Source organism: Bolinopsis microptera, chromosome 2 (genome assembly GCF_026151205.1).
Source record: "Bolinopsis microptera isolate Bmic1 chromosome 2, MBARI_Bmic_1.0, whole genome shotgun sequence".
Classification (NCBI taxonomy): Eukaryota; Metazoa; Ctenophora; class Tentaculata; order Lobata; family Bolinopsidae; genus Bolinopsis; species Bolinopsis microptera.
The window spans coordinates 12,412,984-12,438,482 of record NC_087073.1 but is presented as its reverse complement, the minus strand read 5'-3'; the positions used below and the strand labels follow the sequence as shown (position 1 = coordinate 12,438,482).

General features: G+C 39.4%; 3 protein-coding genes across 3 annotated transcripts in view; 1 reads left to right on the top strand and 2 right to left on the bottom strand.

The window, feature by feature from the left end:
- LOC134826442 (fumarylacetoacetase-like) overlaps positions 1–17,879 on the bottom strand; it is a 39,440-nt gene extending 21,561 nt beyond the window's left edge. The window contains exon 1 of the mRNA XM_063838816.1: positions 17,875–17,879. The gene's annotated coding sequence lies outside the window, so the exon portion shown is untranslated. The remainder of the gene's footprint in view (positions 1–17,874) is intronic.
- Positions 13,344–17,885, bottom strand: LOC134826441 (formin-1-like). Its single transcript, XM_063838815.1, has 2 exons — positions 17,757–17,885; positions 13,344–15,094 (listed from the first exon to the last, which is right to left on the bottom strand). The coding sequence occupies exons 1-2, from the start codon at positions 17,805–17,807 to the stop codon at positions 13,439–13,441; spliced, it is 1,707 nt and encodes a 568-aa protein (XP_063694885.1). The 5' UTR covers positions 17,808–17,885; the 3' UTR covers positions 13,344–13,438.
- Positions 17,886–18,562: 677 nt separating this feature from the next.
- On the top strand, positions 18,563–20,268 carry LOC134826800 (uncharacterized). Its single transcript, XM_063839298.1, has 4 exons — positions 18,563–19,270; positions 19,670–19,688; positions 19,944–20,017; positions 20,257–20,268. The coding sequence occupies exons 1-4, from the start codon at positions 18,563–18,565 to the stop codon at positions 20,266–20,268; spliced, it is 813 nt and encodes a 270-aa protein (XP_063695368.1).
- The last annotated feature ends 5,231 nt before the right edge of the window (positions 20,269–25,499 follow it).

Below are 25,499 nucleotides of genomic sequence, written 5' to 3'. Positions count from 1 at the left end.
GATTAGTCTTATTTTAAGCTGATCATAGGATGAATTTTGTATTGGAGCTTAGTCAAATGTCCTCAGTGTATTCATTTGTGGTTGTGTTTCCATTCTCATCAGTGGATGTTATTGAAACCCTACGCTGTCTTCCACTGGTCTGTTCCCTCCGTTCCTGTTTACACATTTTCCCATTTCTGAAGGTCCAAGTAGTGGCAATTGATTCTCCTGTATTAGGTGAAAATGGGGCTGATGACTGCTTATCTTCCTTCCCCAGTAAAGCACCATAATCATTACCAATGTTGACTTCAGTGTCGAGTAAGCTGGACTTTGGTGTTGATCGATTTACTGGGTGAGTCCTACGTTCATTGCAATGGCGGGGATCATGCAAAAAATAACTTCTTGGGTTGTTATTGATATCAGGTACTTTTGAGTGCTGACTGCTGTTTATATGTTCTTTTCTTTTATGAAATGGATCTTGGTGTAAACCATCAAGCATTTTAAACATGTTTTCAAACTCTTTGTCAAATTTGCTGAGACGATCCCCCATCTTGAAAGGATCATTGTCGTCATCATCAAATGGCCATGGCATCTTTAGAAATTCTATATTTCAAAGTGATAAAATTAGTGACTTTTTATTTTGTAAGAACATACAGTAAGGATTTAATTGCTGTAATTCAGAGATCATGATTGGATGAATAAATGCCTATTTAAGACTTCAATTGAGTCCACTGGTGTAATTAAGAATCTTAAATAAAGCTAAATGATATTGATGGTCATGTTTTAGAGATTTCACTGTTTAACACTTTAAAACATATAATTGAACTGAATACTTCAAACTTCATCCGAAGCCCAAATCAATCCAGACCAAAACTGTACTTCTTACAACGCTCATTCATCAGACTCGTTTCCTAGAAAACAATAAAACTTATAATAAAAATTAAGCATTTGTATGATATTATGTTCCTTACATTTTTTGGCATTAAACAGTGCATTGTTAAAGGATCTGTGCACAAGGTGTAATAATCTTTATAAGCAAGTTTATGTTGATTGCTTCTCAGATGCTTCTCTCTAGAACTTCTGTTGTCTGGAAAACCCTTTAAACAGTAATCACAGAAATATTGCTTTCCCATGATAACGTTATCACAACTAGAGTTGAAGGGGTTATGTGCAATTTTATAATTTTATTAAAAAGAATGTCTTCGAATCTCGAAATCTAAGAAACACCTTGTGCGAATACAGTATCTAACAGAAATATGTTGCCAGAATGCCGTCCAGATTAAACATGAACTATATAAAGGGTAGAGAGTAACCAACTTCATACCAATTTTTGTTTAAAACAGATTTCAACAAAGTTGATTGTAAGATAACATCGTAATCTCTAATTTCTCGTGCAATATAGAATAAGCAAGATACTAGCTGATATTGCAGAATCTGAGCTTCAAGCAGCCTACTTAGCCTACATCTCTGGCATCCAACACAGATGGAAGCTTGTTCAAAGTACTGTGCCCCACATCTCTGAAGCCATGGAGCCTCTAGAGTCTAGAACATGAGATAAGACAAAAGCTTCTGCCAAAGATGCTGGGCAGGGAGATTTCAGACTTAGAAAGAGACGTGTTAAGTCTACCAATAAGATTGGGAGGATTGGGCATTGGTAAACCCCACGAAGAATGCCACTCTGAGTACACAGCCTCCAAGCTACTCACCACTGAGCTAACAAAAGCAATTGTGGACCAACAGGAAGTTTACACTGCATCCAGTAACCTCACCAAATCGGGGAAAGAAATGATCAAAACATTGAAGAATTCCGAGCTCCAAGCCAAGTTTAATGCTATAGCTGAAAGATGTGGCACCTCCTCTAAGAGAGCACTACTAGCAGCAAGAGAAAAGGGAGCGTCCAGTTGGCTTAACACATTGCTATTTAACAGTATGGCTACACTCTGAACAAAGAGGAGTTTCATGACAGTGTCTGCTTACGCTACAGCTGGTGGATACCAAACACTACCGTCACCTGTGGATGTGGGAAAACAAGTGATCTTGACCACCTTCTCACCTGTAAGCTAGGGGGCTACGTGATAATGACCCATAACAAGCAACATCAGAGACACAATGGCAAATCTCCATCGTGAGGTATGTCATGATGTGAAAGTTGAACCCCAGCTACAGAAGGTAAATGAGGGTGACTGCCTCAACCCCAAGACTATAACAGGTGACCAAGCTCGGCTTGACGTATCTGCTAGAGGAGTTTGGACTCCATTTGATAAGACCTTTCTTGACATAAGGGTTTCACACCCCAATTGCTTATCAAACAGGACAACAAAAAAATGTTTAAAAAAATTATTGGTATGTATTGTGCTCTGTCAATTGCATCAATAAGAATTTGATTGTGCTCTGCCAATTGCATCACTTGATTTAATTGAATGTATATATACTGTTTGACATATTTTTCTATATTCACCTTCAAAAAAAATATTGAATATATAATTGAGTCAATATTCGGGTCGACAAGAAAGTGCTCGGTTTTTGCAACAAAATGTGGCCGGGAATTGTCAATCGTGGTATACCATCGAGCGTGCTAAATCACTCTACAGTCGATCTTCGAGATTGTTCTAAAAGGGCCCCCGACAGTTAAAACCAACTCCATTCGATGTATTTTCGGACGCTGATTCCGAATCACCCCCATGACATAGGGTTAAAATGTTCCCCTGACGAGATATTGCGAAAAACTGTTTCGATCACGTGATATGACCGTATAAGGAAGTTAGTCTAATATCTAGTTAGGGTTATGGTTTCAGCATATGCTTTTGTTAAGGATTGGGTTAGGGTTAGGCTTGGGATCAGATTAGAGGGTTAAGGTTTCGAATAGTCGTTCAGGACCAGTACTCACCCTCGCTAGATCGGCGGGATGCGTTGATTGACGATGTCAACCCGTCGAGATCGTTGCTCTGCGAGAAACGACTCGAGCAAAGATCGACGACGACGACGACGACGACGACGACGAAGACGACGACGACGACGATGCGAAGCAAGAATGCTAGTTTGCGCGGCGCGTCGAAGCGGCGAAGTCCTCCAACGAGATGCGCTACTGTGCCGCGCCGAGCTGCGATGAATTGACATTTGATCATTGTTAATCATTAATGATCTGGCCCGGCGCGCGCTACTTCGTAGCTCGTGCCATTTCGAGAAGAAAGCGGCGCGCGCTACTTCAAAAAAATTTAAACGAGTAACATCCGTCAAATTTACATCGTCAATCAACAATCTACGACATGGTAAATTATAAGTTAGTATGTAGTAGAACTTAAAATCACCTAACCATATTGCGTGTGCTTTCGCGCCACTGCGGCCGGGGGCGCGCCACAGCAAACGCAAGGCCGCAAGGGCTTTGGATAGAGCAACCGAGCAAGAACTTATAAAAATTGATAAAATAGTTTTACCGTGAATCACAATTTAATTTTATAACACATAAGCAAAATTAACAATTTTTTGCGACGCTGCAATTAATGTAAATGTAATTAATATAAAATAACTCACCGCTCCTACTAAATCGCTCGCCCAAATTTTAAGAAAATTCTTGTGAAAAGACCCGTTGGGCATGAAAGTAATCTAGATCGGTGCATTTTTGAACGCTGATTCCGAATCACCCCCCATGACGTAGGGTTAAAATGCTTCCCTGGAGAGTTATGGGCAAAAAACCGTTTTGGTCACGTGACAGGCTAGTAAAATACGAATTCGATTGTTTAGGGCCCGGGTTAGGGTTAGGGTTGTGGTAAGGGTTATGGTTAGCTTCGGGGTTATGGTTAGGGTTAGGGTTAGGGTTGGGATTAGGGTTTATGTAAAACCGTTTTGTACGGCTGCAAAACCATAAAAACCAAAGTCACGTGAAATTTTTGGGCGAGCGAATTAGTAAAAGCCATAATTCACGGCTTACGAATTGTAATAAAGCTCATTGAATAGGAAAAGCGAGCGACCGATTTCATTATTCATTCTCAGTATCAATTTGCATTTGAGAACGGTCAGTCAAATTAATATCATTTCCTTTTTAACAAGGGTGGACACTGGCAGCGGTTCACTTTACCCATGATTATGGGTTTTGGTCAAATTAATGTAAATGTAATTAATATAAAATAATATTTTACGCTGGAATTGTTGACGGATGTTACTCGTCTAAATTTCTTCGAAGTAGCGCGCGCCGCTTTCTTTGTTGGTTTACAACCTACCAGGACGCGCGCCGAGTTGGACTCGTCGACGGTCCAATATATGGAACAGATATTTTACGAGTATCAGTATCACCCTTTCGCGTTAACGCTTTCTTCTCGAAATGTTATGATTGGCACGAGCTACGAAGTAGCGCGCGCCGGGCCAGATTAACGGGTGATATGATACTCGTAAAATATTTGTTCCATATTGCATATATTGGTAGTATATGGTATACGGATGATGATTAATCACTCTACATAACATTCGACTGTCACGTGACCTTTTCAACCCCTCCTCTAGCTGTAGCATGTAGAGAACAAAGAAGCCTCATTGAGTGCGTGGCGCGGCACAGTAACACATCGCGCTACATGCAAGGTAGATTTTGGATCACGTGGTGACCCCCACGGTCGCTTCACTAAAGTGATGATACAGGGGGTGACTATAGTGATGATACAGGGGGAGCCGCGCACTTCTGACTTCGTGAGCGGCGGGTCATACAACGTATGACAAGGTAGATTGTAAATGTTTTTCAATATTTCATAAAATGTAAAAATGTTGCACGCGGTGTATATTATAGTTTGTATTTCAATTTGCATGCTGTAATGTCTAACCACACCAGAGCCCTCGCGCTTGCAGTTGCAGTAGCGTGGCTATGTGAATACGTTTAGTTTTACGCACTGTTACTGGGCCGCGCTCAGCCTGTCATTCCGCCTAATCTCTATTATGAACATGATAGCCTGATACTGAGGTCCCCAGGTAAACTAATTATCACCCTATTAGTATTATGAGCGGTTCTAAGTCGATTTCTGGACGCATGCAGCATGCACAGGTGCAGAAAATGAAAAAGATAGCCAGCAATCGGCGCGGTTTTCGTTCTTAAACTCTTTGTACAATGTACATTACATAACTGATAACATGAACAGCTACGGCATACGCAATACGGGACAAACAAGATTGAAGATACTGCCCAAAGTAAAATTTTCTTTTCATATCGTATCTGTAATTGCATCGAATTAATCGTTCCGGATTTTCGTCGACCTGTCCCATGCACAGGAGGACGCACGCATGGCTTGCAGATGCAGTGGTGTAACGAAGCAATGTTACCGCTTGCAGACATCAGAGTGCTTCAAGTTCAGGAGGGGTATAACTTAACGGGTGATACTCGTAAAATATCTGTTCCATATATTGGACCGTCGACGAGTCCAACTCGGCGCGCGTCCTGGTAGGTTATAAACCTACAAGGTATAACTTATAGCCAGAGTCAGCAAGTTAAGATGGGAGCTCTGGGGCAGGACGACATGATTATGATGACAGATTAAAAATTTTTGAATCATTTCCATAGCTTTAGTGGTCGTTCACATAATATGGCGTGATCACTTTTTGGACAATTTGTAACCCGGATTCTGACAAACTTTTTGGTATTTATAAGTGAAACGAAATGAATAACAGTTACACTTTAAGTTCGATTGTTTTCAACAAATTTACAGTTAATTTCTTATCCGCAGTACTATACAGCCGGAAATGTGCCAGACTTGATTCGTCATTCGATTTATTCCATTAAAAATCGGAAAATCAATAACTCCAAGCTACAATTCTTGATTGAATGGCAATTTCATAGTCAGATATGACATATTGCTCGAAGATGCAGCTCGAAATTAATTAAAAACCCTGATTAATTCATGATTAAAATTTAGTTATCTGAGTGCCAGGACAGTCGAAAAGAAGAAACGATATTCAGTGTTCAGAAGACATTGTTTAACTTAAAAATCAAAATTCTAAAAATTAAGCCCAGCTCATAATTTTTAACTAGAATTTTAGTTAGTACAACATCATAATTCATAACTAGTTTTCAATTGCTGTTGATTAAATCGAAACTTTTTCCAGTCATAAAATTAAAATGTGAAGATATTCTACAAAACACAATTCCGAAGTTTCTGATTGGCTCCCCCCGAGCTGGGTGATGGTTTGAGTGGGACAATAAATAGACACAAGATGAGAAGCTAGAAGAGGGCTCTGAAGATTTCGACTACAGCTGAGCCGCAAACCAAGAAGATGAACAGTCCAACAAGGTAAGGTCCGACAGGAGATGTCTCTTCTTTGGGCTGAAAGGGAAATAGTGGTTAGCCTTTTCCATGTTATTACCACGACGTAATGTATGTACCACATTTGGGATCTACCATGTGGTGTTTATTTCCGATAAAAGAAGTAAGTTTAATGAAGAAATGTCCAAATAGTGTGCACCAACCTTGGAAACCTGGCCCCTTTTATTGATGTTAGCGTCAGCCTTGGCGTTGGCTTGCTTCATTCGCTGTGTTGGTGCCATCTTTCTACGGTGAATTTACCTCCTACTAAAGTGATACGTTAGAGAACATATTAGTAATCTTACACTAATTTAAGTGAATCAAACATGGCTTTAAAGAACATACCACATGGAGACTTGTACCACTTTAAAATGCAGTTTTTCCTCAATTCTCCTCACAGTAATTGGTGTTGTACAGTATTGAGACTCACATACATGATAAAAAGTATAATAAAAATAATATATAATATGGCTTTCCTTTTAGCACAAACATAATAATTTGGTCAGTTTTTTTGTACTACCAAACAATGTTAAAAACCCTACAATAGGTATCCTGGCAAGTAGGTCAGTAGGATTCGGTCCACATTTAATTGACTTGCCATGGGAAGGATGAGGAGAGGTTTTGGACAACAACACAGGTTGGACAAGTCTTAGCTTCCAGATCTTCTTGAGCTTGTGACAAGCGGCCCAAGCCTTGGCTTTCCCGGCACGCAAGTCCCGCTAAGTCGTTGCTATCCAGGCTCCGAAGTAAACGAATATCGTCACTTTTTCCACCTGGTTTTCAGTACTTCTGACCTAACTTATCTCTTCTTCTGGCAGGTTCACACCTCACAGTAATGAATTTTGTCTTAGAGTCGTTCATGACTAACCCCACACTTAGTACTGCTTTCTCTAGCCTATCCAGAAGAAGTTTTGCCCCCCTCGATTGCATCCGTGATGTGGGCAACATCATCTGTAAACTGTTATATGTCTGCAAGCTTCTCAACTTCAATCCTTCTACCCCATGCAGGCTTAGAGTGAACCCAGAGACCTACAACTATTGGAAGACCACAACTTGTATGCATAAATATCTTAAGGAATTTCATCTCGAAACCCCCTCCCTCAGTGATTATGTAATAATATGCGAACGCTCCCTGTGCAATCTCTGCATATTGTTACATACTCTTAAGCTAGGTTTGAAGAACGGTTCCTTTGAGGTTTATGAATTTTACATTCTTGCGATAAGTTTGCAATCAAATACAAATTTAAATACAGACACCAAATCAATAAATTACGATTTATATTACGAAACAATACAATCAATGAAGGGAGTCTCACAAAAAGAGAGAATGGGGTAAGGGAGCCAAGTGTTTATGAGTAGGAGTGAGTCTAGAGACATACAATATATGCATTACACACCTTCTCTATAAGACAACGCCACGTGTCTCCTCCATAAGTTAACGCGACACGTGGCGTTCTCATTAAACGTATGTGTAATGTTATTGCATTACTGTTACAGAACTGTGTTAGCATGCTTGTAACAATAGTGCTGAGCTCGATTAACGAATTGAAATATAAACCTGAAATGACCCTAGTTATGAAAGTAACAGGTAGCTGGTTAACAACAAGTTAACGAGGTATTTAAACCGGCTTTTTAAATAGCACAAGCCGCTTTGGTATGAGGGTTATGTGGGTCTTCATCTTGAACTTAATAATATGTACATTATCTGCAACTCAGACTCTACTATACAAGTCTGAGTACATTATACAAATTACCAATCTCTAAAATATACCGTGTTATGATATATTACACTTGGCTCTCACAAGTTCTAAGCCTAATAAAATACTAGGACACGATCCAAAAATAAAATAAAATCACACAAACTGATGAGTTAAAGACAGGCTGTGATCTTCGGACACGTCAACAAACGTTGCAAGGCAATAATGGGGAAGTACACGAGTACACGTACGGCTACACATATATAGCAGAGCACAGCGTGTAAACATAGCCACGTCAGATACTGTACAGAGAGAGAAAGAGAGCGCTGCTTCGCCAGCTCATGCTGACACGTGACCTGCTGCGTGCCGCCCACGTGGGTATCACGCGCAGCAGTAAGAAGCAATAATGGGACAAAAGTGTACATGTGACGCGCACGTGGTATGTACGTTGCTCATCGGAGAGCAAATGAGGGATAGGGTTACCAGTCAGGTGGATCCTTTAGCTGGCACGCTAGATTACTGGTTGCGCAAGATAAAGGGACAGTGTTCAGAGCGATTAAACAAATAAAAGACTTCGAGATGTGACAACACGAGAGGTTTATTATTTATTATGCTTTTATGGAAACAGATTAATATTATTAGTAGAAATATGAGCCAGGTGTCTTCTCCCTATATCTTTCAGTCTTAATACTAGATTCTTAACTTTTGGATCAGACTCAATTAGTTCAGAGGTATAGGAGTGATCGTAAAGTTTACAGGACATACACTCACAACGTAGGTGCAGGGTGCTTACTGATCATAATTAGATGACTGTCGTGAGTCACGAGAGATTCCATAATGATAGCTGCAAGTAGCAACATCGCTGCTTCATTATTGCTACACAATCCGATGGCTGTTTAAGCTGTATTGGTGCTACAAAACAGACTGGGGTTTACCAAAGTTAGCTAAATTCAGCGAACAGAAAACAGCTTCACAACTACTGAGATCTGCTGTCTCTTAAATATAGACGTTTGTATACATTACGACATAACCACACCAAGTACGAGATCTGGTTCATCATCCCCGCCCACCTAATTTGTCTTGAGAGTTAAGTTGTGGGCGACAGCTTTCACGAACCTTCAGCTGAACACAGCTTTTACAAATCCTTTGATCAAGTGAATCTGGAGTGGATGATCATAAAAATCTTAAAATAACTGGCTACAATGAGCATTTTAGTGGAGTGGAGCGGTGGACTATTCCCTCATTTAGAGATGCAGCAAAATTAAAGGTTGCAGAGTTGATGCTTGATCAAAGTGCAAATAGATAACAGCCCATAGGCGCAGAACGAAGAAACAGGGAGGAGATTAAAGAGGAAATAGTGCTTAAGAAGTTCTGACAGCAAAGTTCCTGTATAAGAAGCAGTATTAGTTGCACAACTGACTTGAAATATAATAATTATAGAACAATTTAGTTTTTTGTTGCAGTGAAGCTGATTGCTTTCTACGTGGGTATAGGACTAGGACTAGGAACAAATATAGCGAATCTTTTTAAAGCTTGAGTGATTTTAATTCCACACATCCACGAACATATAATATAATTTCAACAAAATGTACCACGTGTAATCAAACTGTGATATCCATCAGTAAACTGTTTATTAGGCACATCTGTAATAAATACTGCTTTCCTGCACACTGCCCCATAGTTATAATACTCCCATTAAATTCTCGACCAATTCGTGAGGGCTGAAATTTCAGAGCAGTTGCAATCTTGCCAACAGTCACATCATCGTTATTAGGCTCTCTCTCTCAACAAATTTGAGAGCTGTCGAAATGCTCATTAGGGCAGTGCGACTGTAAATAGTTAAACATTTAAAAGTGTATGAACGCTAGCACAGAGGCAACGTATAAGTGTGATGGGTGCGGAATCGCACTATTGACCTAATATTGCAATTTCCGCACCATTGGCAGTGATTCTTTCCATCAGATTTGTACACTTTTTACTGCTGTGAACAATAAGAAAATATCGACATGCTCATATATGATATCTATGATTAGGGTCATAAATGTTTTTCATGACGCAACATCAAAAACATCAAAAAGAAAGCATTATAAATCAGGAATCAGAATCATCAAAAATATGTCACAAAAAGTATACGTATATAATATATAAGTAAGTAATTTTTATGTTATGAAAATTGAATTCTAAGTCCCTCTTTCCACCGCGTGTTGATCTAATTTGAGCGCCAAAGCAAATGTGGTCAAATATTACGTCACGGCTGATTACGCGGCTAAGCAATTTGATAGGTGAAATGTTGGTAGAACATGGCTGAGATACCAAATATTACGTAACGTAACAACAGCTTATATGCGGTTAAAATACAAAATATGTAGTTTAGAAATTTGCGTTTGTTTTATGCTTAGTTGTGCCTAGGAGAACTCGTTTCAGATACCCCCAGTCGACTATAAGATGGAATCTCTACCGATATTCGATGACCTGATATCACACAGTGCAAGTTCTACTATCACCGAAATATCAGAAACGACCCGATCTCTTTTGATAATTCTCACAACTGCCATTATAATTCTGGGGTTGCTAGGTAACGGGTTTGTACTCTACGCATCGCTTATCTATCGCGCCATAGACATAGATCGTGTCTCCATTATACTGATTGAAAACTTGGCGATAGCTGATTTCTTGGTGGTGATGGTTGAATTTCTACCAATGTTAATCACACTTTGTGCGGACGATTGGGTTTTGGGTCAAGTGAGTTCTTCTTCAACAACAGTTTTTATCATTTACAGTATTTAGATGTGTTTAATTAAACGCACAGTTAAAGATCAAGATATGAAACAATTAACAAATTGATGTTTGCTTGGAAAATGGGTTTTACAATTAAGTAAACACTAAAACTCCCAGCACTATAATCAGTGCATATCAGGCTATCTGCGATGTTCAGTCCTATTTCCGTTTCATTCCGTTCACTGCAGAAGCTGTTTTGGTGACGGTCCTAGCTTCATACAGGCTAGTTTCACCCTCTGCAGGGATTTCAATGAACAAATCAATGGCTTTCAATCTACATCAATCAAATTTACGAATATCACATTTTTGTTACATGATAAGATTTAGACAGTATCTTTTCAGGCTGTACATGGTACTAAGACCTCTGTCTCCCGCCCCAAGGGGCTGGTTCTACCCAGTAGTGGGTTTTGCTTGGTTACTCCCTGTACCTGCTCTAATATGGCTGGGTATCAATAAAACTAAGCCACATTTTCATCCACGAAAACTTGCGTGTACTGTTATTGGTCAGTGTTGCGACTCGCGATCATTATTTAATGTTTTTTTAAAGAGTAAATTGATAAAATAAGAGTTAATTGATAAACTGATGTTATGTTGTGGATATCTAAAATCTTTGTCCATAAACCAGATCTGACTAAAGACAATCTGAAGGAATGGCATCTAGCAGTTGGTATCACTACCCAACTACTCCCTATACTGATAACGGTTGTAGCAAACATCACACTTCTCATCACTACCGTTCACATCACTAGACGACTTAGACAAACTCTACCAAGCAAAGGTAAACATTTTCATGAAATGGTACAAATTTACAAATGTGGTTCTTTTTTTGAGAAATACAACACGGTTGTGTTGACCACTGCACTGCAATATGAAAGATTACTATTATATATATATATATATAGTCAAAGAGAAATCTAAACCCGCACATTTCAGGAGCAATCGTGATAACTATGTGGGCAAGTCTAGGTTTCATCCTGTCCTACACTCCGGAGAGCGTAAGCTGGTTTTTACAAGCAGGAGACAGGAACCTGCCTCCTTGGGCTATACTACTAGCAGTATACTGTCTTTCTATCAATGTTATCTGTAATCCTGTTATATACATTCTCAGTAATAGACGGTTCAAGCGATTTGTTTTGAAGAGATTAACCCGGAAAACAACACCTGCAATAATCCGGAACAATCGGACTAAATAACATGCTCCTAAAGGTCCTTATTTGGGTCCTTACTTGTCGTGTCCTTGTATAAGTTATTTTACTTGAAGTACAATACTTGCATCGGTGGAAATGAGGAAAACCATTATTTATCTCACCAACAAAACTACAGGACATCGTCATGCCTTTGTAAGCTGCACTCATCAGTACGTTAAGTTAATTGCGGAAGATACACTGATTGTATTCAAATGTTAAAATGTGTCACCTCGACGGTAATCAGTGATTGATCCATTTTTATTTTCTCAGCAAAAAAATAAAATGTACATCGTATTTTATCAAATGAAAAATACTCACAATGTTCAATCAACGATGTAATCAATAATGTATGATAAGAAACGATTTTCAAACCGTGTAAAACATTATCAAGTTTTAGTGGCTAATATAAAAACAGTACAGTTTGATCCTTGAGGTAAATTGTTACCTGATGCTGTAAAATTGTTATCAAAAGGTTATCGCGAGATTGTTATCAAAAGGTTATCGCGAGATTCAAAACGTATAGAATTTGATAATTAATGATGACCGGTTCACGACAGTTAGAATTTTTAACTGATATGTAGACTCTGTTGCAGTCATCGACATAAACTATACAATTTGGAAGTAATTCTTTAGTTGAAGCTGATCGCGTGTCTTTAAAGATAAGGCTAGTACGGAATGTTCCTACTTTCTTTGGGTTGAACTTGGAATGTTCCTACTTTCTTTGGGTTGAACTTGGAATGTTCCTACTTTCTTTCGGTTGAACTTAGAATGTTCCTACTTTCTTTGGGTTGAACTTGGAATGTTCCTACTTTCTTTGGGTTGAACTTGCAATGTTCCTACTTTCTTTGGGTTGAACTTGGAATGTTCCTACTTTCTTTGGGTTGAACTTGGAATGTTCCTACTTTCTTTGGGTTGAACTTGGAATGTTCCTACTTTCTTTGGGTTGAACTTGGAATGTGCCCACTTTCTTTGGGTTGAACTTGGAATGTTCCTACTTTCTTTGGGTTGAACTTGGAATGTTCCTACTTTCTTTGGGTTGACTTGAACGCACCAGGTTTCTAAACCATTTAAAACGTAACTTTGGTCGGTGCCGTTTACCTTGCGCTACTGATATTGTTAATTGTCTGGAAGTAGATGGTCTAACAAGGACATCCGTTTTGATTTCCTCATTTTCCGACAAGGTTTCATCTTTATCATTACTCCCACTTTGATGTTCAGAATTTTCGGATATGGTATCTTTTTCTCGCTCATCTTGCTCTGTAATTTCTCCACTTCCCCCACCCAGACCCAGGTTCTGTTCCTGGACATCGTTGCGACGCAACTTTTCCTTTCTAAAGGTAAGGATTTCGTCTAGCACTCCAGGCTGTTTGGATTTGCTCATGGTCATTCGTAGACTTCCTTTTGTGGAAAAATCTTTTGACTTCTTTCTCTTTTTGACGGTTTTCGTACTGAAATGCTTTGATTTTATCCTTAATCTTCCCTTAGTTACAGATTTCTTCTTAAGCTCTTTGATTTGGAGTTATTTATCTTTAAGTAGGTGCTCTATGAATATACTGATGGGCGAAAAAAGGGAAGTTGAGGGCAACTTTGGCTTTTCTTGGCCTTTTTCATAACTCACTGGATTAAGACCCATATAAATCATGGTCTCAAAGAAAACATTTGCAACTTTCTCGGAAATCATTTGTATGGTGCTACGTTTTTTAGCGATGACATCAATGGCACAGTTTAGGACTGCTATTGATATAGCTGCCTCACTGTTGGACTGTATGTTCTGTATAATATCAACAATCTTTTTTATTTGCCCATCCCACTTTATCAGATCATTACAAACATAATCTGCTTTTAATGAATTTGGTATCGCTAAGCCAAATACTGTTTCCATCTCTGAGTTGAGTAATTTTGCATAATTTTTGCCCGGATTTACCTTCTCAAGTATGTTAAGAGAATGAAGTCCAATCGATGTAGATTCTTCAGTTTTGTCTTTAAAATTGGTTATGTATTCTAGAGGAGTTTGGCTCATGTCAAAGCCTGGGAAATCTTTCTCTGAATTAAGGAACTTTCCTACTTGCACGATGCATGATATGAGCTCTTTTAAAGATCGAGATGTTCTTATTTCTGCACATGCCGTAACCACATTTTTGAGGTAATCAAGATATTTCTCCTCCTTTTCAACCACAAGATCTTGATACATTCTGACGATCTGCATGTATGTGGTAAAGTTTGGTATCTGGTGTAGCTGATACAGATACATATCTTCCTCAGAACTCAATTTAGAAGAGTCAAGTTGTTTGTCCAGTAGCTGTGGCATATAATTTCTACCCTTCTTGTCACTTTCAGCAATTTTGACCATCTCTACAAGAAATTCAAGTTGGTTTCCCATTTTCTTAAAAAAATTTTTCAGAGGAAATTTGGACATCCAATCTTGTATCTTTTTTGATGAGACGTTAACCATTTTCTTTCTCATTATGCCTATGGCTCTTTGGTCGTCTCCATTCAATATTCTTATCATGTCCCTATGGTCGCTTTCCTTTTCGGGTACTTTTTTAATTGATTTTGACGCAGCCTTTTCTGCAAAACTTGTCGAAAGAAAACTTTGGTGCTCTTCTATATCAATTTGTGGGAGTCCCTGCCAAAATGTCTTATGAACCTCCATGACCCCTTTCGGAAATCTTTTAAATTTTTGATTGATCATGCATTGGGCATTCCTATCTTTGGAAAGTTTTCTCCAATGAATCTTGGACATCTTTGGGATTTCACTTTGTAAGTCCGTTGCATCAGTTGATGTCACATTAGGAGCTATCGGTGCATTTGGAGCCGGTGAAATTGGTGGTGCATTAGGAGCCGGTGGTGCTTTTGGAGCTGGTGGTGCTTTTGGAGCCGGTGGTGCCTTTGGAGCCGGTGGTGCCTTTGGAGCCGGTGGTGCATTAGGAGCCGATGGTGCATTAGGAGCCGGTGGTGCATTAGGAGCTGGTGGTGCTTTTGAAGCTCGTGGTGCCTTTGGAGCCGGTGGTGCCTTTAGAGCCGGTGGTGCATTAGGAGCTGGTGGTGCATTTGGGACAAAGGGCGTGTTCATTTCCTCGTTGAGAGTTTCTGGATTCATTATTATCTGATAGAGGTTTGTTTCTTTGATGTAGCTACAAACTTCAGTAGCTTCTTCTTTTCCGATGAGACGCTTCTGAAACAGTAATAAGTGTGCGATTAAATGATGATGATGAAAATTTAATATATATAATGGCTACAGTGAGCATTTTAATAACAATATTAATTCAATCCTAAAATGTGCGCGTTCAACACCGTTAACAATTACTGCATCACTGCAAGGTTACTTTGCAATTTCTTATTTTTCATCTAATTTGCACGTGGGCGGTCGTACAGCAGAAAGAATTCTATGAATTATAGTAGAGTAGACTAGAAAGCCCGTGATCACAGGAAGGTAATAATATTCTTTGGTAATCAGTTTTCATAATTATAGCATCAAAAATATCCGTAACGACCGAGTATACAGCCCATTAAAATGTAGCTTGCACTGAAGTCTGAACACAACGTAATTACCACAAAACCGATAAAAATGACGTGAAAACAATCATTGCACGTGCGTGTGCACCTTTCAACACCATTACCATGGTTACTTTGCAACTACCTATTTTTCGCCTAATTTGCACGTGGATAGTCGTACATACAAAAAAATCTTTCGAACTATAAATAAGACTAAAAAGCCCGTGATCACAGGAAGGAAGATAATATTAGTTTTTATCGCATCAAAAAATATTTGTCACTACCGAAGATATAACACAGCCAATTAAAATGTAGCTTGCACTGAACACAACTTAATTGCCACAAAACCGATCAAAATGTTGCTCGCAAATCTCTGCATGTGCACGTGCGCGTTCAACGCTGTTACCATGGTTACTATGCAACTTCCTATTTTTCACCTAATTTGCACGTGGGCGGTCGTACAGACAAAATATTTCTCAATGGGTGGTTGTACAGACAGACAAAAATAATTCTTTGAATTATAATATTTCGCTGGATTGTACAACTTTCGTCTTGGTAGATTCCAAACACAAGGAAATTTTCCTTCTGGTTGGTAATATACTCAATGATGGGAGTATAGTGTATTGGCTATGCCCCGCTTACTAGTTTAGCTCTTTCTAGTCCCCTGCTACACGGCATGTAAACAGGGATTGGCTAGTTAGAGGCGGTCCGTGTAGGCCTTACACTGTGCTTTCAGCAATACTCATAGATAATCTTACTTATAATTCAAAGAATTATTTTTTCTGTAGCTGTACGGCCCACGTGCAAATCAGATAAGAAATAGAAAGTTGCATACTATAGTAACCATGGTAACGGTGTTCAAAAGCGCAAGTGCACGTGCAATTATTGTTGGTGCAACATTTTGATTTGATTCACGATGTCAAAAATACACCCATTCCGATCACTTTCATGCCCAAAGGGCCTTTTCACAAGAATTTTCTTTGGGCGAGCGATTTAGTGAAAACAGAAAAGGCCCTTTGTGCATGAAAGTGATCGGAATGGGTGTATTTTTGGACGCTGATTCCGAATCACCCCCATGACGTAGGGTTTTTAGTTTAAATGCTTTCCTGGAGAGTTATGGGCAAAAACCCGTTCGCGTTTTCACCGGTTTTGGTCACGTGACAGGCTAGTCAAATACGAATTCGATTGTTTAGGACTCGGGTTACTTCCGTTAAGGTTAGGGTTGTGGTAAGGGTTATGGTTAGTTTCGGGGTTATGGTTAGGGTTAGGGTTGGGATAAGGGTTTATGTAAAACCGTTTTGTACGGCTGCAAAACCATAAAATTAAAAACCAAAGTCACGTGAAATTTTTGGGCGAACGAATTAGTATGAGCCCATCGCGCTGCCGCTACAACATTTTGATCGGTTTTGTGGTAATTACGTTGTGTTCAGTGCGAGCTACATTTTAATCGGCTGTATCTTCGGTTGTGACGGATATTTGTTGATGCTTATATAAAAACTGACTACCAAAGAATACTATTAGCTTCCTTCCTGTGACCACGGGCTTTCTAGTCATCTTACTTAAAATTCAGAGAATTCTTTCTGTCTGTCTGTACGACCGCCCTCGTGCAAATTAGATGAGAAATAGGAAGTTACATGGTAACCATGGTAACGGTGTTGAAATGTGCACGTGCACGTGACGTGCAAAGATTGTTAGAACGGCATTTTGATCGGTTTTGTGGTAATTACGTTGTGTTCAGTGCTAGCTACATTATAATCGGCTGTATCTTCGGTTGTACTGACGGATATTTTTTGATGCGATAAAAACTGACTACCAAAGAAATATAATACTATCAGCTTCCTCCCTCTGACCACGGGTTTTCTAGTTAAATTATAATTCAAAGAATCATTCTGTCTGTCTGTACGACCACCCACGTGTAAATTAAAAATAAACGAGAAATAGGAAGCTGCATAATATTAATAACCATGGTAACGCTGTTGAAACGCGCACGTGCAATGATTGTTTGTTGTTGGAACGGTTTTTTTGATCGGTTTTATTGTTATTAATATTACGTTGTGTTCAGTGCGAGCTACATTTTAATCACCTTTATATCGGCTGAATCTTCGGTTGTGTGACGGATATTTTTTGATGCGATAAAAACTGACTACCAAAGAATACTATTAACTTCCTCCCTGTGACCACGGGCTTTCTACTTTCTAGTAGTAGTATAAACAAAAAGAAATGCAATCATTATTGCCAGACAAAGAGTAGCACATTTTACTTAACTTTTAGATTTTTCGGTCTTCGTGAAAATATAGCATTTTATAACTTAATTAATAATCGCAAATTCGGACAGCTCTTACCCATATTTTGTGGCTTGATGCTATCGCAGTCAACTGGTCGGAACTTTCCATTGCTTTCCGTTAAAATTGACAATTTTTGTCATTCAAAATATACAAGGCTTCAAGTTCAATCGTCAAGCAATAAATGTACAATATCGGTACTATATTTCAACGTTAAGAAGCGATTATATGGATCATTCTGTCTGATACCGTTCTAGTATTCGTATAGAATAAATGTTATGCCCAAGGTCTACTAGTACTAATAGTTCAATTTTGCCTGCAATTTGACACTCCGGTCTCCGCCCCACTCATAATTTTGCCAGTCGCCACGTCATGCAACTTTACAACAGAATTTAACACTATTATAAGATTAAGATAAAGAGCTGACGAGATCTGAATCTCGTCGCTGCAAGATCTCGTCGATGTGTTCGTTGTATCTAAACTCATCTAAAGCATCACCCATATCATTTACATTCCACAACCTTGCAACGGCTAACGGCCCAGATGGGATTCCTAATGAGCTTCTCAAGTATTCTACTGGATCAGTACACAGACGTTTTGCAGACATTATCAATAGAAGCTTCGAGACCAATTCCTACCTTGACCCCATTGGACAGGCAAACATTACCCCCTTACAGAAGCCAAATAAGCCCATTGGTCCAGTGAAGAATCTACGACCCCTCACTCTCTCAAATGCTGTTAGAAAGATTCTTTCAATGGCAACCTTGAAGAGAATTGAGAATAAAGTCAATGCCTTCACTGGTCCATGGCAATGTGCTTACAAGCAGGGTAGATCATGTGCTGACATTGTATGGTGCCAGCGTGTGATGTTATCAGTTGTCCAGAGGAAGAGGTGGGAATACCATCGTATGGGGATCGACATGTCTAGTGCCTTTGACACTATACGACGATCTACCATCCTCGATCTTCTTGTTGAGTGTGGCTGTGATGATGACGAAGTCCGTTTGGTAAGACTTTTGCTTTCCAAAACCAAGCTCAAAGTCAACATCAACGGTACACTGTCTGCTGAATTCCAGAGTTTTCTCGGTGCATTCCAAGGTGACTGTCTGTCTGGATGCTTGTTCACACTTGTCTTAGCGGGTGCCTTGCGTGACCTCCGTAACAGGCTTGAAACTGCAACGAATAGGCCTAACCCACCTATCACCGATATTGGTCTTCCACTTGACAGTGAGTATGCTGATGATATCGACTTCAATGATGAAGATGAAGACAATTTGAGGGAGCTGTTGCCTATTGCAACAGAAGTCCTTAAAGATTGGAATCTCTTCGTTAACGAAGACAAAACTGATTTCACTCATGTGTACTTAGCTGAAAAGGGAGCTAAAGACGATCAGGGTAAGCCAATTGCAGGGAACGAGCTCTGGAGAAAGAGTATCACGCTTGGCTCCATGCTTTGTAGTAAGGAGGACATCTCTAGAAGGATATGTCTGGGATATGCCGCGTTTAACAAATACAAGAAAGCTTGGAACCATAAGATCCCTCTGAGCAAGAGGCTTCTGTTGTATGAGGCTCTGGTAGTATCCGTTTTAATGTACAATTCATCTTGCTGGGCTGCCCCTAAATCAGTATTGGAAAAACTAGATATTGCTCACAGACGTCATCTGCGATCAATTTTGAATTACAAATACCCTCACATCATCTCCAACAAGAACTTGTATAAACGCTGCAATAGTGAACCATTGTCAGCTAAAGTGGCTCGTAGTCGGTGGAGGATGCTCGGACATGTACTGCGTGGGCCTACAGATGGCCCAGCCTATTCGTCGCTTGTTTTTGCTGTCAACACCTTACAGCTTCAAGGGCGGCGTGGAAGACCGCAGTCAAACCTTTTCTCACTGATTCTACACGACCTTAGTGTCCGAAAATTATCGTTAAATAATTTATGTGATTTGGACTATTTAACGTTAATTGCTCAGAATAGAGTTAAATGGAGAAGTATGCAAATTGCATGACTTTTGTTTGAGAAAGATTAGGGGACAGAAATGTTTACTTTGTTTACTATCTGTTTCTTAGAGCTTTTGTTTATATATAAATAAAAATGTGACAAAATGATGGTTAAAAACAATCAATTAATATAGTAATATGTAGTATCTTAGACTTAAGTAATTATATTGTGTCCCCAGATTAACGATAACATACGAAAACTTATTTAAAATTCTCAAATAATAAAACCGCTGTCAAATGTTCCAGATATTGTCAATAATTCATTTGGTATCTCTTTCACGACTACTGAGTTTGCCGAACCAGAAGATGTCATGGTGGAGGTGAGTCGGCCCTCTTATTCTTCAATTCAGCAATTAGATGCTTCCTGATCAACTCTCATGACACGCTCATCATTGGATAGATCATGACAGATTGATATATTTTTGCGGGTATCAATCTGTTTTCATCAAAAGCTGACGAACAGCGGTAGAGCTCGAGAGTACAAGCACCTCCGTCTTGAGGCACTCGCTAGTCTCCAACATGATACTGATCAGCTGTTCTGACCGCTTAACAATTTCAGGCTGGACCCTGATATCTGGCTCATTTTTATGAGATCAGTTAGTTCTTGGTCCCAAAGGAAAAATCTGCAACCCTAACAATTTCCTGCTATGCACCAGAAGTCATAACATATAATACCAAGCGCTAATAATAATATCCTAAATCGGAATACTAAAGATAAGTGTGCTTTATCTACAGGACACATGACCAATTTAGACTGAATATCCCGCCAATAATAATATTCTTTTAATACTTTCAACACTACTATATAACAAATAATTTGAGGATTTGGAATCTTACTTCAATACTACTGTATAGTTTTTCTCAGAACTAAAGAGTTTGGAAATCCGAGTCTGGTCCTCAGTACTTGACAGGGTATTATGGCGGATATGAAGTTGAAGAAGAAACTGGAGATAGAGTTGGAGAAAATCAACTCCTCCCTTAAGGTAAGAATATCTGAGTGTGATGATGTTAAAAAGTGTACTAATACAAAGGAGGGCATTTGGCAGTCCCTAAAAATGGCGTACAATTTAGCTGAAAAAGCAATCGAAGCTCTGTCTTGCCCACAAGAATCCAGTACACATGCACAGGTTTTAGCTATTGTAAGAGAGGAACTAGCTTCTACACTGCCACATATTATTCAGGAGAGCTTGGCAACAGCTCAGTCAGGTTATTCTGATGTGAAGTCTATGCATACTGAGAAGGTCAGGCACACTCTAGTGGTTGAAAAGAAGTCTGAGGACTTGGGACCTGATGGAGATAATAAAATCTCGGGTGAAGAATGGACAACAGTTGTGAAAAAGGATCTTAAGCGAAAACTGAGCAATATTCCTGTAGTTAGGGCTAATCCCCCTAAAACTGAAGGTGTTGCCAGACTGGTGTTCAAATCCAAAGAGGATCTAGGTCATGCAGAAGAAGCGCTTAAATCCAAATATAATGTCACATCTAAGTCGGAAGAACTGAGGAAGCTTAATCCAAAGATAACTATCTCAGGCCTTGATGCAGACATAAAGACGAAAGAAGAGCTAGTGGAGGGTGTCCTGAAGAAGAATGACACTATCAAGACCCTGATGGATAATGGTGATGAGTTCAAGGCTGTCTTTATGGATGACAAGGATAGGTTTGCCGTTTTGCAGGTTTCACCGGCTATAAGGGAAGTTATCAAAAAGGCTGGAAACAGGATCTGTCTGGGATTGGAAATGTACCCTGTCAGAGACAGGTATCACGTTATACAGTGTTATCACTGTCAAGGTTTTGGTCATACAAGTGGATCCATATACTGCAAGTCCAAAGACTCAGACCCAACATGTTTCTACTGTGCAGGAAGCCACAAATCGAAGGACTGTATTAAGAAGAAAGAGAAACAGACAGGGGACATACGATGCACAAACTGTTCACATAGCAAGAATCGATCAGAGAAATCTGATCCAAGACACAAGGCTTCAGACACTCTTTGTCCGTTTTATGTCAGAGAAAAACTGTGGGTCATGTCCAGAACTCACTCATCAAGTGATGCAAAAAACTCCTACCAAATCAGGGTAAAGGAGCTCATGACAAAGAGAACAAAAACCTAAGGGTTTGAACCTTTAATGTCAGATCGCTTGTAAATAAGACAGTGGGAGTGATGGAGCACCTCAATGATCAGAAATGTGATGTTTGCTTTGTCCAGGAAACGTTTCTTAAGGAGGCAGATAGTGTAAAGATTCAAGAGATCAAGAGTTATGGCTGGGAGATACTATCAAATCCTAGAAAACACAGAGGTGGAGGAGGTATTGCTTTCCTTTACAGACCAGAAATAACCTTAAAAGTTAATGAAAAGGTAACTAAGTACAAAACGTTCCAGGTTATGGAAGCTTTGCTCCAATCTGAGACTGAGACAGATTCGATTCGCCTTGTGAACATATACAGGCCTCCTTATACAAAGAAAGCTAGATACACGGAATGTATGTTTCTAGAGGAGTTCGAGAGCTACCTAGATGACTTAAGTACCAAGACTGGTATCCCTCTTCTGATGGGAGATTTCAACATTCACATGGAGCGTCCTAATGATTTGTACCCTATGAAATTGGTAAGACTTCTACAAGACTATGACCTTTATCAAATCATGCCTATTTATATTGTACCAACGCATGAACAAGGTGGTACAATTGACCTTATACTCTCTACAGAAAACCTTAGGTCCAGAATGGGCCCAGTTTCTGTGACCAAATCAGGAACATCCTCCGACCACTTTCTGGTTCATTTTGATTTAGGGTATCACTGCTGTAAGAAACCCAAGACGATTTGGAAAAAGGTTAACTACCGAAATTTTAAAGATCTTGACAAAAACATTTTTAGAGAAAGTTTGAAGAACTCATCTCTGTGCCAAGGAAACTTTGACTGGTCACTAGACGAAGCTGTTACACAGTACAATGAGGTTCTTTCGAGCCTTATGGAAACCCACTGCCCAGAAGTGGACAGGAAAGTGAAAGCTAATGAAACGCCTTGGATTGATGAAGAGCTGAGAGAAGTGAGAAGAAAGAGAAGAAGAGCAGAGAGAGCTTGGAGGTCTGGAAAAGGACTTAAATCAGCGTACGTAGGACTTCGGGATAAATTTCAGGGTATGGAGTTTGAAAAAAGAAAGGGATACTATAGAAATTCTATCACAGCTTCATCAGGTGATATTAAATCCCTTTACAAGAAAGTCAATCGCTTGTTGGGTAATTCTCAGACAAGTATGCCATCTGGAAATCCCAAGGAAGTTGCAGATGATCTCAAAGCTTTCTTTTCTGGAAAAGTGGAAAACATTCGGTCCTCAATTGAAAACCTTCGTGATGTACCGGCTGAACCCCAGGAAAACCCAAGAGATGATAAAAAAGAGTCAAAGTTAGAGACTTTTAAAGCAGTAGAAGTGTCCGAGATGGAAACCCTGGTGAAAAGTATGTCAAATAAGTTCTGTGACTTAGATCCAATACCCATGTTTCTCCTGAAACACTGCATTAAAGAACTAGCACCATTTCTCTGCTACATCGTCAACCTTTCCATTGAAACTGCTAAGTTTCCATCAGATCTTAAGAGAGCAGTGGTCAGACCCACCCTCAAAAAGGATGGAGCAGATCCTGACTGTCTAAAAAACTATAGACCAGTTTCAAATCTCCCGGTTATGTCCAAGATCCTTGAAAAGTACATACTCAGTCAACTCAATGAATACTTGGATGCAGAAAATCTTCATTGTCCAGTTCAGTCTGGTTATAGACCAAAACATAGCTGTGAGACTTTATTAGTGAAAATGACATTCTTGGGGAAATCGAGCAGGGTAGAATTGTGACACTGGTCCTGCTAGACCTTTCAGCAGCTTTCGACACAATAGATCATAAGATACTTATCAGAAAACTCTTAGCTGATTTTGGAATCTCAGGTAAAGCTAACAGCTGGTTTGAGGATTATCTTCATGCAAGATCGTTCAATGTCAAAGTTGGTCAGGAGCTATCTGATGTAATGTGTCTTCTTTTTGGAGTGCCTCAGGAATCTTTGCTTGGACCGATTCTGTTCATCCTGTACATCAAACAACTTCAGAAGATAGCTGCTAAATATGGGATTCGTATTCAGCTATATGCAGATGACTCGCAGCTCTACATTTCTTTTGAACCCCTAATACCTGGAGAAATAAGTGAAATGAAAATTAAGATCAATGCCTGCCTTGACGAAATAAGGGCCTGGATGCTTGAAAATTATATGAAACTTAATGAGTCAAAAACAGAGCTACTAGTCATTGGGAAGCCTTTGGTTCTTAGAGAATTTGGACAGCATCAAATTTCTGTTAATTTTGGGAGTACGGAAGTGATGCCAACAGAATGTGTCGGTGACAATTGGAAGAGTTTAGGAGTCAAACTAGACCCAGCTCTTACCATGGAAAGACAGCTAAACAGTGTTAAACAGAAGTCAATGTGGGCATTAACCAATCTGAAGAGAATACGATGTTATCTTGATGAAAGTTTAAAAGTTATGCTAGTGAAGCAACTGGTTATATCAAAGCTTGACTACTGTAATGCACTGTATGTTTGCCTACCGATGAAGTCACTGAAAAAGCTCAAATATGTACTGAATGCTGGAATACGATTCATTTATAACATCGATGACCGTGATGTAGATCTTCTTGAATACTACAAAAAAGCACACATTCTCCCCATTGAAGAACGAATAAGTTTCAAGATTTGTCTTCTGGCGTATAAGGTTATGTACAGCCAAGCACCACCATATCTGTCTGATCTTCTTCAGATTGACTCCCAGGCAGCATATTCTAAAACACGGCAACTGTCTGGTGATGACTTAAGGTTTAGGGTTAGTAGACCCAGTAAAATCAGGCTAGGTGATAGGAGGTTTAGCAACGCAGCCCCAAAACTCTGGAACTTGCTACCGTATACGGTAAGAAAGGCCAACAACATTGATACTTTTAAACGGGCTTTAAAAACCCATTTTTTCAATCATTTAGAACATACCTAGTCGTATTTATATTTGTGTTCTTTTTTAGAAAGTTCCTAGAACCTGGCCTTAGTTTGTAGATTATTCCATGGGATTTTTTAACTGCCATGAGTTTTGTGTATAGTTACACTTACACGGAGTCCGGAGAGACTAGACTGCCATTTGCCATGCCCTGGCTTGTTTTTATTTTCTATTTTTATAACCTGTATCCTTGGCCGGTACCACATGATTGCAGAGTTGGTAGCACATGCTTCGGCAATCTACCTGTACCTCAGTGAACCGGTGGGTGAACGGCAGCTTGCTTGCAAGCTGTTGGGTACAGGGTGATGTAGTGTGCGAGTTCCCTTAATTGGGTGCGACAATACTCAGGGAAATCGGACTGGGGATCCGTCGGCCTGGTCTACTACCTTGAGCAACTCATTAATTGATTGTGTGGTATTGTCGGGGATGCAGGCCACAGTTTGTGTTTGTTGTTTTGATCTACAAATAAAGAAGAGTGTATAATGAAGTTCATTTAATTAAATTCTTTTGAATAAATAAAGGTAACCATTATGTGTCGAGATTATTATTTTTCTCTTATAGTATATTCCATCTGATGTCTGATTGTACCACCATGTCTGTCGTATATTATAGTTTTTTAGACGTTAGTGTTACTAATAAGCAGTTTAAAGGAAAATGAGAATGTTTTGTTGGAGAATTTTGTTTGGACAGCCGCTCTGACATTAGTAGCTAGTACCATTCTTGGTTACTAGTTGCTAATATGAGCGGGATATAAATACTTTGTTATTATTATTATAAAGGGTC

What these genes read in the sequence shown, in the direction of transcription:
- LOC134826441 (XM_063838815.1), bottom strand. Translation starts at nt 17,807, where the DNA reads ATGGAAAGTTCCGACCAGTTGACTGCGATAGCATCAAGCCACAAAATA. An exon ending in CATCAAGCCACAAAATATGG is followed by an intron (nt 15,095 to 17,756) that starts GTAAGAGCTGTC and finishes TTACTGTTTCAG; the next exon opens with AAGCGTCTCATCGGAAAAGA.
- LOC134826800 (XM_063839298.1), top strand. Translation starts at nt 18,563, where the DNA reads ATGTTATCAGTTGTCCAGAGGAAGAGGTGGGAATACCATCGTATGGGG.